At 41.7% G+C, this 15,816-nt stretch overlaps 1 protein-coding gene across 1 annotated transcript in view; it reads left to right on the top strand.

Moving 5' to 3' along the window:
* UTRN (utrophin) overlaps positions 1–15,816 on the top strand; it is a 565,218-nt gene that overhangs the window by 109,432 nt on the left and 439,970 nt on the right. The window contains exons 21-22 of the mRNA XM_050949465.1: positions 11,186–11,331; positions 12,504–12,704. Coding sequence (XP_050805422.1) covers positions 11,186–11,331; positions 12,504–12,704 — 347 coding nt within the window. The remainder of the gene's footprint in view (positions 1–11,185; positions 11,332–12,503; positions 12,705–15,816) is intronic.

Raw genomic sequence — 15,816 nt, 5'->3', positions numbered from 1 at the left:
GACCAGGTCCAGCAGCAGCCAATTATAGTCTAAGAAAGGAAAAAAAATCTGCTTTTTGAATTGTATATGTTAAAATTATGGGATAAATTGCTGTGCTGCCAAGAAACTTAGTTCTCTTGTGATTGTTGGCTGGTTGGTTAGGCCACAGTTCTCAAACTTTCCTATTTTGTGGACTATGTCTAAAATACATTTCTCTTCTAAAAGTTGATAAAGTGCCTTCGTAAGGTTATCAGTGTCTCAGTATTACCTTGTATTTCTGTTGTCTGTTTTTGTATCTACCTGTTGTCTCTTGTCTTGTACTTAGATTCAGCTCACTGGAACAGGAACCATCTCACATGATTCTTGGGTACCTAGCATAATGGAGCCCTGATTGCTGCCCTTTGGCACTACAGCAATCAAAATAATTGATAATACATATAATAATAGTAAGGTTCCATGTTTATTATGTCTCTGATTTCCTCATCAAATGTGTTCAATTTACAAGTTTTAAAAACAAGTCCTAATTGCTAGCTCTGCTAGCCTTTGATCTATTATTAATCATGTTTATGATGTTAGTTGTGACCAGGGCCAATCTCCTGTGGAAGCCCCATTATGCTAGGCACCGAAGAAACACATGGATCCTGCTCTGAAGAGCTTATAAGTGAGGTCAGAGGAGTCACAGAATCAGACCTCCGTGACTTCACCCCACAGTTGCTGGGAGCTGCAGGGTACCCCCACCTCTCCTGGTGGCCAGGAGCTGCGGGATATCCCTACGGGCAGTTGTGCAGGGGGGAGGGGAATCCACAGCAGGTGTAGGGTGCTGGACCCTCTTCCCTCCCCATTTTGTCATGGCTATTTTTATTAAAGGTCAGGGACAGGTCACAGCTTCCATGAATTTTATTAATTGCCTGTGACCTGTCCCTAACTTTTACTAAAAATGTCTATGACAAAATTATAGCCTTACTTACAAGCCAAATAGATGGGACAGACACAGGGTCTTAACAAACAAAGAGAACTGTGTGATGGCAGCAAACAAAATACTAGTACCACTTTTTTGTGGGTGGATTTTGTTAGGAAGGGGATAAGTTAAATAGAAAGTGAAGGGGGCAGGGCAGAGGAGTGAGTGAGTAAGAGGAGCAGGTTTGGAGTGAAGCTTAAGGGGAAGAGGCTTGAGGGAAGGGGGTGAATGGAGTGAACAGCCAGTCAGCACCATTTAAAACTGTAAAATGTTCTGATTGTCCAGAAGTCCCTGCTTTGGCTGCGTCTGCCCCTACAAGCTGCAGTCTCTGGCTGGCTCCTCTCTGTAGTTTTCCCCCTGTGTCCCATGAAAGTCAAGATAGCTGCTTACATATTGTGACAGACCCAGGCCAGTGGGGTAGAGGGCAAATATACTGATCACTGGATGAGTAGTTTTCTGTTCCCTGAGTGACCAGAGCAGGGGCTGCCCTAGAGTAATCAAGATTAGATTACCTGCAGCCAATCAAGGCAGGCTAATCAAGGCACCTGGGTTTAAAAAGGAGCTCACTCCAGTTAGGTGAGGGGGAGCCAGAGGAGAAGTGTGTATGAGGCACTGGGAGCAAGAGGCACAAGGAGCTGAGAGTGAGTGTGTGTGCTGCTGGAGGACTAAGGAGTACAAGCATTATCAGACACCAGAAGGAAGGTCCTGTGGTTAGGAAAAAGAAGGTGTTTGGAGGAGGCCATGGGGAAGTAGCCCAGGGAGTTGTAGCTGTCGTGCAGCTGTTACAGGAGGCACTATAGACAGCTGCAATCCACAGGGCCCTGGGCTGGAACCTGGAGTAGAGGGCGGGCCCGGGTTCCCCCTAAACCTCCCAACTCCTGATCAGACACAGGAGGAGTTGATCAGACTGTGGGGAAGATCACTGAGGTGAGCAAATCTGCCAATAAGCGCAGGACCCAGCAAGGTAGAGGAGGAACTTTGTCACAATATCTATAGTAATTAGGCCTGCAGTGTCATCTGTGCTTTCTGCCCTCCATGTGAGTGTAACTGATGGAAAATTAACAAGCATTTCTCATGGTGCACAAGAAGCTGTGTTGGTTCTCTGGTGCCAATTAAAGTGAAAAGTAGTGAAAACTGATTTAGTTGCTGAGCTTATAGGCTTCTAAATAGACACAAATAACTGATCTGCTGTGTCCTATTTATACATAGGCACTTTTCAGAATAGAACCACACTTGAAGTAACTCTTGAGGAAACTTTAATTTTGAATTTCCAGTCTGATCTCCCACATTTCCTGCAACAACTATATGGCTTTATATGATTAAAAATTAGTGTCAGGGTTGTATTAAGGAGATACAGACAAAAGGAAAATAATGTAGTGACATAGTGCAACTGGTTAAGTACATCTTCTCATCTCGTGCCTACTATTTATTTCTTCCTTGGTGTACAACTTTTTTTTAACATCGTCTCCTCCTCTTGTTGCCTGCAAACTTAACCAGCAAAAGGTGAGAGCAGTCACTTTGCAGATAGGTTGTGTTCTATATGTTGTTTACTTCTATGATTTTGGTGGTGTCTGCAAATTTGGTTGAAATTACATAAAAGAAATCTTAAGGAAAGAAAGAGTTTCTAACAGACTTCAGTTCTGGTATACCAATGTTTCTCAATGAATGGTCCATGGACCAGCACGAGTTGCTGAAGTCTCCCTGACACAATTTAGGAAGGCAACAAGCCTGTCAATGGTAACAAAAAGGTTGAGAAACACTGCTGTGTAGCAGATATACGAGGGAACTCTGGAGGAATGGCTGGTAAGGGAACATGATTAAAATTAATTTTGAGGGAAAGAAGAATAATTGACAAAAAAAGGAGATGGGAAACCTGTAAAATACATGAAAATGACTTTAAAGATAGGACTGAAACCTGCTTTGTAACCTGTCTGCTGCTGTCTTGTATATGATCCATGAGAGATTGGGTATTGCAGAAAGGTTATGACTGTAAGACCTCATTAGTTGTGACTGTCTAGAGAGTTTCTAGAGCAGGGGTTCTCCAACTTTATTGCACTGCAACCCCCTCCTGACAACAAAAATTACTACACTACCCCAGGAGGGAGGGCCAAAGCCTGAGCCCGGCTGTAGGTGGGGGCAAACCTGAAGCCCCATCAGCCAGAGCTGATAGTCTTGGTCTGAAGGCTTTTGCCCCAGGCAATGGGGGTCGGGCTTGGGTCCTGGGCCCCAGCAAGTCTAACGCCAGCCCGGGTGACCTCAGTTTGAGGACCACTGTTCTAGAGCAGGCCTGCACAACTCATAAAGCGGCGAGGGCCACATTACTCCAAAGAAAACAGCTGAGGGCCGAAACCTCCTGGCCCCGCAGAAACACTGCCCCCCCCCCGAACCTCCCGGCCCCGTGGAAACACCCCGCCCCAGCACCGCCCAGCCCTGCAGAAACAAACCCTTCTTCCCAGCGCCACTCCATCAAAACAGCTGTGGGCCAAAAAGGAAGGTTGGGGGTGGGGAGGTGATACTTGATTTTAAATCAACCAGGGGCTCCCAGCTGAAGAGGTGGCTGGGAGCCCTCAGGGACAAATTAAAGGCCCCAGGGCTCCAGCAGTTGGGGGAACCCGGAGCTTTGCGGGGCTGGGGCAGGGATTTAAAGGGCCCAGAGCTCCTGCCGCTGAGGGGAGCCCGAGCCCTTTAAGTCCCAGCCCATCTGCTGGAACCGCGGCCGGGATTCAAAGGGCTCTGGGCTGCCTGAGCCCTATGAATCCCAGCCACGACTGAGATTTAAAGAGATCTGGGCTCCCCGCTGCTGCGGGCAGCTCAGAGCCTTTTGAGTCCCAGCAGCGTCTGAGATTTAAAGGGCTCTGGGCTCCCTGCCGCTGCGGGCAGCCCAGAGCCCTAGGAATCCCAGTCGCGGCTGAGATGTAAAGAGCTCTGAGCTGCCCGCACCGGGGAGCCTTTTGAATCCTGGTTGCTGCTGGGATTTAAAGGTCTCTGGGCTCCCCGCGGCTGCAGGCAGCCCAGAGCCCTTTGATTCCCTGCCGCGGGCCACACAGTGAGCCTGCGGGTCGTATGTTGTGCAGGCCTGTTCTAGAGGAGTCATCTGACCAACTAAATCTCACAAAATCCCAATCTCTTTTTGCACCCTTCATGACTACTTAAATTGAGGTGTGGCGTGTGTAGCAGGATGATGTGAAATCACATACCCTTTTTTATTGTGGGTATATGGATCAGTACTTTTAGGGCTGAAATGGCCTTTTAGTTCATCTGTGCGACTACTGTAATGGAAGTAGCTCTGGGTACCAAAAGTAGCCTCTGTGCTGTTAAATTTATCTTCTGAATCTCAGTAACTGGTTCTGTCAAGCAGAAAAAATAGGTGATAGTAACAGTTATTGTTTAGGCCACAAATGTAGAGGGATCTTATCCGGCTATGGGCTTTATCTTGAAAGGCTGTGAGTGCCCTCAGTTGCCATTGTGAAGTGAAGGGGAGTTGAAGGTACTCCCATGTGTTGTAGTCTGACAGTACACTATTGAATATGGAAGGTTTCAGTGAAATATGATGTTTCATGGAGTCAATCAGTAACTTCACATACTACCATAACCTCTTAATGGAGCTATTTTTGTAATTAACTGTAACCAAATATATAAATGGTAAATGCACAAACACATATATGGTAATGATCTGTTAGGGAATCTCATTTAAGTCTTTTATTAACATCTTTCATATACTTCTAGCATTTCCGCTGATGCAGAATTTTTGAATGGACTCCTGCCAGACTGACCTATATCTGTATCACCATATATGCCTGTAAACCAAAGTTGTCCAACTACTTTTCCATTAAGCAAAACTATTAAAATTTCTAATGTATTTTTAATTTTTAGCCAGGTTTAAACTTAGTAAAAGATGATTTGGGGATATATGTACCTTTATTTACAAAAAAGTAGCATTCTTCTGAATGAAATAAATCATAAGTAATGTGAACTATGTTTCAGTATCTGCTTGAACTATATTTAAATGTAGTGTGATCTTTGTGCTGTTTGATATTTCATAGTCTGTTGGATCATTGACTTTCAGTGCTATGAGTTTAGGCTACATTGAAATGTATTGAACATGTACCTCATTTTCTGCTCTCAGACCATTTTGTGAGTTGAACAAGGCAGTGATCTTGTGGAGAAAAATGGGATGTGCCTGTATCATTCAAGACTAGAACATAATACAGCCAAAGTTGGTATTGGTAGCAAAGAGTTAAGATTCCACAGACATCCTTAACCTTGGAATTTTTTGACTGCTAAATGCTTCACTTTACAACGTTTTAAACCTTTTGCAGTGCACATCTTTCTCACTGAATGAGGTGAGGGGGTCTCTAGTCTCATTCATCATTCATTCTGACATAAAATAAGGCAGGGGCCCTTCAGAATAAATAAAATTACTCTTGGGGGGATTCTGCACCACTGTGCAATGCAGAATTTTGCAGAAATTAATATTGTGCATGCAGAATTTCCTCCTCCCTCCCCCTCAGAAATGGGCTGCAGAGATGTTGGCTGCCCATAGGGGCTGCTGGAGCCAGCAGAGCCTAGCTCACAAATAGAAGACAAGGCTGTGGGGAGTTCCCAGCTGTAGTTCCCAGAATGCCCCTGCGGAAACTCTGTGCAAGCCTGGGATCCAGCATCAGGATGTTTCTCCCTCTGGATTCCTGGGCTGTAGGAGAACAGGGGGTGAGTGTGTCTGGTCTGAAGGGGCCCCGCAGCTGGCCTTTGGGGGATAAGGGTGAGAATGTCTGGGCTAGGGAGGCCACAGCTGGCCTCTGTGTGTGTCGGGGGGTGTTTCAGGTTTTTGGATTGGGAGGGCATGGCTTGGCTCTGTGGGGGAGGGGATGTCTGGCTCCCCAGCTGAGCTCTGTAGGGGAGGGGACAGAGAAACAGGCACAGAGTTGTCATAGAGGTTTCTTTAACTCTCTCTACTTCTGGAGTAATTTTTTGTGTGTGCCTGTATTGTTACAGACATACTTGCTCACAGGTATTTTCAAATAGTTAGGTAATTTATTTCAAATGGGTGTGATAATGTAGTGTTGTTTTGACAAATAAAATTTGCTGAATTTTTAAATTTTTGATGCAGAATTTTTGGCTCAGAATTTTTAAAATTTTTGGCACAGAATTCCCCCCAGGAGTGTAATATGTAACTGCATAGACTAAAGTGTAAGGTGTACACGCAAAGCCTTAACTCTGGCATTTCTGGACTGGGGCCTGATTCAGAGTCCACTCATGTTAGTGGAAATGCTTGCATTGCCTTCAGTGGGCTTTGGATCAGGCCCTCAAGCATTAATTTAAAAAAGTTTTTTCCATCAGTGTCACTGTCTAAACCTCATACATGAAAGAGCAACTTTTAAAAATACTGAAAGGTCACTGTGTAATTACTTTAGCAAATTAAAATGGTGGGCTTCTCGTATCATTATCATGTCTAAAGTGGGAGCTCAGAACCCCTTGAAACAGTTACTTACTGTTATTTGGTAGAAAGGTGCAAGCAGGATAGTTCATAATTGGATTAAAGAATTGATTTTTCTATGTACTGACAATTAAATTTAAATAGTTATTTGTATAGGGCCTGGTTCAGAGCCTATTGCAATTTCCGGGAGTGTTTCCATTGACATCAGTGGGTTTTTGGTCAGGCTTGTAGAATGTAACAAAAAATTGGAGTGCCAGATTACCTCCTCCATGCACCTTGCTACATATGTTCTTCCCTAATGTGAGAAGTGATTATGCAAGGGTGCTGCATTCTTGAAATTAATTAATTAGCAAGACATATTTGAAGTACATGATACAGGATAAAGAACTAGGTATGCCTATGACACTGTAGAAATAAATAATGCTTTGGTGCAGGGTAAATTAGCCAACTACGTGCCACTGAAGAATGGAAGATAGGGAGCACTGTGAAATTGAAATGTGCATAAGAAATTTATTTTCTCTTTCAGCTTTGTCGAGCATATTAATCATACATAATTCTTTTTGGAAATACTTGTCTGAAGAAGAATTCCATCTTTGAAGCTTTTAGGACTTTGAGCTGCTTCTCAGGAACATTCTCCTTGCCTCTCTGTATCATTAAAGCTTCACTATTAACATTCAAACCAGGCATACTGACTTTGAAGAGATTTTAAATGTAGTGCACAAATATGTAGCTTTTAATATTTTACAGCCCAATATTAAGTGCACTGATCTATAGGTAGATTCCTCACCCCCGTAGTCTTTTTTGTTTTATGCATTGAAGAGGCTGGATGAAGTGTTTTATGCTGGCTCCAGCTGGGGGAGGAGAAAAGCTGTCTTTCCAGTGCAATAAAAAATAAGATTAAAATGCTATGCTATTAGGGCAACTATTTAAGGAACGAGCTCTTTAAGTCACATTGTCAGAAAACTTTCCCACGGATCATGCTTAAATTATGGGTTTTTTATCATGCTCATTGTGACGACGAATTATTTTGTAATTGTTATGATTTAGTTCATGTGCATATGAAGAGATATATGGGTAATGTGCATTGCAGTAGATCATTGCAAGACGTGACTAGAATATGCCTGAGATTTTTTAATATCTAGAAAATCATTTGAAGTAAGCTTGTTTGTTTATGAATGATAATGTATTTTAACCATTTATTACCTTGTAAACGCATTCTAATGAAAGGGGTCAGATAATATATTCAGGGTAGATTATAGTTTTTGAAAGTGTCGTTTGTCTGCAGATTGGAGTGCATGGTATTTGCCCCCAAGGTACTCTCCAAACTTTTATAAAAGAACTTATTGTTTGTTTGTGACTTTCTTATATAGTGGAAACTGCATATAGTGCAGTATAGTGTGTTTTTTGTCATTTAACATAACTTGAATTGCTTGCAAATAGAAGGGACCTTCAGCATTTATAAGCTCCTACAATGACGAGAAGTACTGGTGCTGGAAGTCTGCAGAGTTTATAAGCTTGTACAGCTCCAAAGGAATATTGTTGAGAATTGCAACTTGAATTTTATTTCAAATAAGGGTGGAATTTCATTGCAAGTTCCTTATCAGCAGGTTAAAACTACTGCTTCTACTTGCTATACCATGGAAGCTTTCCTTTTAAAACTGATATGGCTTCCTTTGAGAAACGATGCTACTGGATAGGTCTAATTGTCTCTAGAAGTGTTCACTCATTATTCAGTTAGAAATGGCATGAAGTAGCACTGATAGTTTTAACAATCCATTGTTGAAAGTGAGCCTTTTGATTATTTTTTGGTGATGTCAGTGAAGAATTTGCATATGTATCCAAGGCCAGAGAATATACATACCGCAATACTATTTTGATAGCCACCAGGGTGTTCAGTGCTGATTTTAAGTTACATATTTTTTTGATAGTTTCTGAAACACACAAACTAATGTGCCAAACAAATCCTTTGAGATTCCAAAGAAGTCAGAAGCAAGAAACCTAATTAAAAATAAATAGGCTTGCAAGGATTAGATTTTTATCAGTAAATGTTAATAAACGTTGATTTCACCTCATGCACACAAACTGATGAAAAAATATTTCCTTTGATGATTGAAATTTTGAGACAGGGAAATTAAGAAAAATGCTACTTTGAGAGCTTATTAGAGTTTGACTTAGACTATATACTTCGTTTATTTTGATATACAAATTATCCACATAATGTTTTAACCATTATAAAACTTTTATTTTTTGAATCTCAACATCTACTGTCCTTTAAATAACGGTCTGATGCCCCCTGATTTCCCACAACTGAAAATTTAAATCAATAAAAATTGAAAAAAAATTGCTTAAAATAACTGATATTATCCATCAAAATTATATAAAAAAGAATTCTGCCAAGCCTAAAACCAAATGAAGATGTGCAAACAGTCCACAACACATACTAACCTGCTGATTCATTGGTCCCAAGGTCCCCAGTTTTAGGCTGCTCCTCAATGTTTCCAAATAACATTTGATGTATTGCCAGCATGAATTCACTCCCTGTCATTGCTTCAGGAATATTAGATGTAGGCTAAATTTTTCAGAACTCCATGTTCAAAAAGGGTCTTAAGTGTCTTAAGTCTTTTTGGCTTTCAATGAGACTCAGGCTACTAAGTACCTAAGTCACTTTTGAAACTGGGATTTCAACTCTTGAGTCACTTAAGCATTTTTGTGTCAGAGGGGTAGCCGTGTTAGTCTGGATCTGTAAAAGCAGCAGAGTCCTGTGGCACCTTATAGACTAACAGACGTTTCGAAGCATGAGCTTTCGTGGATGAATACCCACTTCGTCAGATGCATGTAGTGGAAATTTCCAGGGGCAGATATATATGCAAGCAAGAAGCAAGCTAGAGATAATGAGCTTAGTTCAATCAGGGAGGATGAGGCCCTGTTCTAGTAGCTGAGGTGTGAAAACCAAGGGAGGAGAAACTGGTTTTGTAGTTGGCAAGCCATTCACAGTTTTTGTTTAATCCTGAGCTGATGGTGTCAAATTTGCAGATGAACTGAAGCTCAGCAGTTTCTCTTTGAAGTCTGGTCCTGAAGTTTTTTTGCTGCAGGATGGCCACCTTAAGATCTGCTATTGTGTGGCAAGGGAGGTTGAAGTGTTCTCCTACGGGTTTTTGTATATTACCATTCCTAATATCTGATTTGTGTCCATTTATCCTTTTCCGTAGCGACTGTCCAGTTTGGCCGATGTACATAGCAGAGGGGCATTGCTGGCGTATGATGGCATATATTACATTGGTGGACGTGCATGTGAATGAACCGGTGATGGTGTGGCTGATCTGGTTAGGTCCTGTGATGGTGTCGCTGGTGTAGATATGTGGGCAGAGTTGGCATCTCGGGCATTGGCACTCTCACTGAAGGATTGTCTGGATATGTGGACTCTCTACTCAGACCCTATGCCACCAGCACTCCCAGCTATCTCCGTGACACCACTGATTTCCTGAGGAAACTACAATGCATTGGTGACCTTCCAGAAAACACCATCCTAGCCACCATGGATGTAGAGGCTCTCTACACGAACATCCCACACACAGATGGAATACAAGCTGTCAGGAACAGTATCCCTGATGATGTCACAGCACAACTGGTTGCTGAGCTCTGTGCCTTAATCGTCACACACAATTATTTCAAATTTGATGACAATATATACCTCCAGATCAGTGGCACCGCTATGGGCACCCGCATGGCCCCACAATATGCCAATATTTTCATGACCGACCTGGAACAACGCTTCCTCAGCTCTCGTCCACTCACACCCCTTCTCTACCTACACTACATTAATTACATCTTCATCATCTGGACACATGGGAAGAAGACTCTCTGGAAAAATTCCACCATGATTTCAACAGCTTCCACCCCACCATCAGCTTCAGCCTGGACCAATCTACATGGGAGGTCCACTTCCTAGACACCATGGTGCAAATAAGTGATGGTCACATTAACACCACTCTATACCGAAAACCTACCGACCGCTATGCCTACCTTCATGCCTCCAGCTTCCATCCCGGGCACATCACACGATCCATTGTCTACAGCCAAGCACTGAGGTACAACCGCATCTGCTCTAACCCCTCAGACAGAGACCAACACCTACAAAATCTCCGCCAAGCATTCTCAAAACTACAATACCCGCACGAGGAAATAAGGAAACAGATCAACAGAGCCAGACGTGTACCCAGAAGCCTCCTACTGCAAGACAAACCCAAGAAAGAAACCAACAGGACTCCACTGGCCATCACATACAGTCCCCAGCTAAAACCTCTCCAACGCATCATCAGTGATCTACAACCCATCCTGGACAATGATCCCACACTTTCACAGGCCTTGGGTGGCAGGCCAGTCCTCGCCCACAGACAACCTGCCAACCTGAAGCATATTCTCACCAGTAACTGCACACTGCACCATAGTAACTAACTCAGGAACCAATTCATGCAACAAATCTCGATGCCAACTCTGCCCACATCTACACCAACAACACCATCACAGGACCTAACCAGATCAGGCACACCATCACTGGTTCATCCACCTGCATGTCCACCAATGTAATATATGCCCTCTGCTATGTACATCGGCCAAACTGGACAGTCTCTACGGAAGGCAGTCGGGGGACAGGGAGTGTGGCGAGTTGGGTAAGGGGTGGGGTATTATGCATTAAGGGTGTTCTAGCATTCATTCAAATATATGAAATATAGCTTAATTCCTTTTAGAAATAAAAGCACTGTGTACTCATTTCTTCCCTTTTTTAAAAATAGCAACCTTTTTGTCAAAAACAGAGTTAGAATGCCAGCCTAGCCAGGATTACTTGGACACTTTGAAGAGAGTGAAGGATACATTGAATGAATTGGAAAGTAAAGTACAATCCATCATGAGCGCTGTGAGTGACCCGAGTAAGGTTGAGAGAGCCTTGCAGCAGACAAAGGTAAGTTTATTTTCACTTTTGCATCTAGAAACTTGGCTATCTTGATAATTTCCTTACCCAAAAGAAGCATTAATGCAACCAGCAGCTGCTTTTCCCCATCCCACATCCCAATGTTTTAGCCACATTATCTGCGACTAGTGGTGCTTGGTGTACCCTAGCCAAATCCAGATGGATAATTTAAACTTTTTCTCTGCATCACCTTGGAATTTCAGTTGAGTAAGGGATGTATCTTTTTTTTTTTTTTTTTTTTTTTTTAATCCTAAACCATGAAGTATTATAGCTGTGAGCTGTTGAAAGACCTGTCTTTCAGCCTGCTTTTCAGAAGCAAGGAGTACTGACCCTTTGGTACTATAGAAAGAGAATTGCTTTAAAACATCTGCAGCTAGAAAGAAGTGAGACTTCACTTTATATATGTGCAATAGTAAGTAGATATCTTTGTCAAAAGCTGTTATATAAATGTACGAACCTCCTACTTCATTTATCTGTGTGTATGTATATATACACACACACACACATCTCCAAATAGTTAAATTTAAAAAGAAAAAAAATCCCCATAAATTAACTGTTCTCCCCTCCTCACCCCTTTTTGTAACCACTCTGTGTAATGGAGAAACCTTTTTCTATGCATTAGTGTAGGAGTGCGGGGATGAAACTAGAGGAACTCTGCTGAAGACTAATCACTGGTTTATTTTTTTTCCTTTTTTTGGGTTTTCCTTTCTTTTGGAGCAGGGGTTAGTTGGGGATGTTAATGTCCTAGTAAGTGAGGCTATCAGTGCTTTACTTTATAGACAACCGATTACGACATGGCAGAAATTCTGTAGCTTGATCTTCTGATGCTGCTATGTAATTTAAAGATGGCAGAAGTCTTTAGTACATGAGCTGTTGGGAATCATGAACGTGACTTTTTCTTTAGTCTCTGGGGATCTGTATGACTGGACTGCTGTTTAAGAATTCTACTCCACCTCTGTGACTAATTGACCCGAATGGACATACTGTGCAGATGTATGATAGTATAAGAATGACACACATGAGAGTTATAGAGGACGGCAACAAAGATTTCAGAGTGATGTTGAGTAGGAGGAGCCTGATTCTGTCTGCTCTCTTCCCTCACACTTACAAAGAACATAAGTGCTACCCATATGTACATTTTTTTTCCTGTTTTCTCCCTGCAGACTGTATGTAGAACAATAGAAGACCAGAAACCCATAATAGATAAACTTGCTGCAGAAACAAGAGCTTTGGAAAAACATGCTTCCTCTGATATAGCAAAGATCTACAAGCAAGAGTTCAAGTGTATACATGAGGAATGGGACAAGTTTTCTAAAGATGTTCACCTGCTGGAGGAAATTGTCTCTAAACTGAGAATATTTGAGGTAAAGTGAAAAATATTTGGGTTTATATCCATTGAGTCCATTTTCTTCTCCCTGTGCAAGCATGAATCCAGCTAATGTTTGACTTTGACATTTAAATATGTATTGGCCACAGATTTAAGAAGAATATAAAAATCTTATCACAGGGAATGCTGAAGTATACTGTAGTGTTGTCATGAGTCTCTCCATTTTAAAACCTCTGATGTACTTTTTCATCATCTGATAGAATTGTTTTTACTTAAATAAAAAATTCCTCTTTACACTCTGTTCCTGGAATGGCAGGGATCAAGTGTATCATTAGGAATTTACTCCTGTTAGGTGCTGAGTGCCCTCAGTTCTCCTTGATGTCAGTGGAAGCTGAGAACATTCAGCACCTCTCAGGGCTGTTAAGCACCTTACAGGATACAGCAATAAATGCTTCGCTTTTCTGCGTCTGAAAAGTAAGAATCACATTTCTGCTCCTGAACCGCAGTCCCTTGGTGTTGTTTGTTTTAAGTGTAATACTGGATTGGCACAGTGCCTTCAAAGAATAAGGGGAAAAGGAGGGTGATAGACAGGAATGGTTTTCCAATTCCAAAAACTCATCTTTGAAATGTCAGGAAGGTGGGTAATGGTTATTAAGAATAATTAGTATTTACAGTATGTGGTGCTTCATCCTTTTTTAAAACGTTATACAAACAATCCTCACCAACAGCCCTCTGAGGCAGGAAAGGAAATATCCTCACTTTAGAATGGGAGGGATTGCTTGCTCTGTGTCACACAGATTCATTGTGTCAAATGAATTTAAATTAACTTCTGGGTCGCCATCCCAGTCTCAATTTATTAATCTGTGCTATCTTTATGGGGAGGCAAAAACGTGAAAATTCAGTGCATCATAACTTGATTTCAAAACGTAGCTCAAAAAATATAGTACTAACCATCATTTGTAATTATGAAGTGAAGAGTGTGTGCCAATCAGAGCAGATTAAAAACCTGTCTGTCTGTTAATATGGAGTCATTGGTGTGTCTAATGTGATTAGTGTAGTGCTTAAGCAGACATTTGGAATACATTTCAGATCTGGGCTTCCTCTTCCCTTTTTTTTTTTTTTACTTTAAAATCTAGAAAATAAAAAATGTGTGTCTAGGAGATCTACTCATCTATCCCTCATTAGACCATTTATAGTAGTTCCAGATTCTGAATATAAAGTTTCCTTTACCACTGTTTTGCAGCTAGAAATTGCTGACAAGGGAGATGCTGAGCTCTCAGATTGAACTGCTGTCTGAATTATATTTCCACTTCAAGAATCTGCATTAAACATCTTTGAATACATTGAATTATCTCTATATTCTCTTCCATTTGAAGAATATATGTTTTATACAGTCCACATACATGCAAATTTTCTTATTGAACCTCATTTTTTGGGGCCATAAGATTCAGAGGAAGGGGAGAGGGGAAATCAGTGTGTGTGTGGGTGTTTTAGTTTTCCTCTTCTGATTCCACTACTTTTGGGGTGGGGGCAGGGGGTAGAATGTATATTTGACTTGGAGAACACATGCAAGCTTAAAAAGAAATTTTGATCTGGACAAGGATGTAACAGGGTGTTTCGTTCCAGGGACTGCTGAGCCTCTAGCTAAGTCAGCGCTGATTACAGGTTGAGCTTCATCGTAGCGGGATCAGGAAATTCCATATAAATGGCAGCAAGTGGCTGCAGTTAGCTGGGGAATGCTCAGGAAACACAAGTCAGAAGAGCTACTTTGCAGAAGCGAGAAAGATTTGACTCTTGCTGAGACATTGAACTGTGCCCAGCTCTGGGAAAAAGGAGTTAGCCCCGTAATGGAGGGGGGAAAGATGCTGAACTGGGGTTGGGGCCTGGAGGGCCTCGTATACCTGAGGACTGAATAAAATGGACCTCAGGCTAGGAATGTTTTAATTTCTTTTGGACTGTCTTGATTTTGAGGACCCATGTGAAGGACACTGCAGGAGCGGAGTACTGCAGAGGCACATCTGGGCGCAAAGGGGTGCTTGGGTGGTGGCCAACTCTGGTACTAAGAACTCAAGTGGAGACCTACATTTGTCTGTGTTGAAGCTGTTAATAGTATGGCTAGTTTTAAATGTGCCAAGTGATGAAATTTCAACCAAAGTCTTTGGTGATTATTCTTTTAAGAGATTTAGCTTGATGTTAAGGCCACAGTTGTCCTTTCTTAATCTCACCCCATTCTTCCTAGTTGTGTTGCCCTTCATCATGCTAAATAACTCCTCTTCTTCCATGTGTTCACATCGTTCAAATACTAATAGACTTACAATGGTTCCCTCTTAGTTCTCAGTTTGTTGAGCTATATATCCTTAACTTTTTAAATATTACCTCAGCTTCTCATTCAGTTTTGCAGTTCTTTTCAGAACTCTCTAATTTCTTGTCATTGCAATATCTTTCTTGTAACTAGTTGCACATCAAATTCAACATTTACTGCAGTCATTTGAATAATCCCCACGTTCACCCACTTAAGCATGCTTATCCTGTGCAGGATTGGGCCTTGAAAATGGAAATGCTCCCTTTTGCATATACATAAGAACAAGGTAGTGTACTCAGTTATTGTATCAGAATTATCTCAGAGATGTGATGCAGCTACAAGCTGAGGGCAAAATTCTCCTTTCTGGTCTTCACAGTAGTACTCAATGTTAGTGTACTGCTTTCACTGTGTGTTTGGGTCACCCATTGTTGTTAAGGCTACTGGTATTCCACTGATGTCAATAGGTGTCCTGGAGGCATAGGGAGAACAGAATGCTGAAGTTGAGTACATAGTTTTAGTGGAGGGGAAAAGCTTAAGAAAACTGCAGGAGGAGACCGTACTGAAGTATTCTGAAATTTGCAGTGGTGGTGCCTGAGGAGACGTACTTCAAAGGGCTTAAATGTGGGTGTTTTTTAATACATGGAAATTTTTTCCGATAGTTTTTCCCAGCATTTCCTGAATGCTCTGTAAAGGCTATCAATATACAAACAAACCTTCATAAAGCTGCATGTATGTAGTTTCCTATTTCCTTTGAGGAGCTTTGTTAGTACATACATTGGTGGTGATATCCCGGGATGCTGTAGTTTAAAAACCATCATAGTTTGAAGATGAAGATTGAAACAAAAAC

Source organism: Gopherus flavomarginatus, chromosome 4, assembly GCF_025201925.1.
Source record: "Gopherus flavomarginatus isolate rGopFla2 chromosome 4, rGopFla2.mat.asm, whole genome shotgun sequence".
Taxonomy (NCBI): domain Eukaryota; kingdom Metazoa; phylum Chordata; order Testudines; family Testudinidae; genus Gopherus; species Gopherus flavomarginatus.
This window is presented reverse-complemented; position numbering and strand designations above follow the sequence as displayed.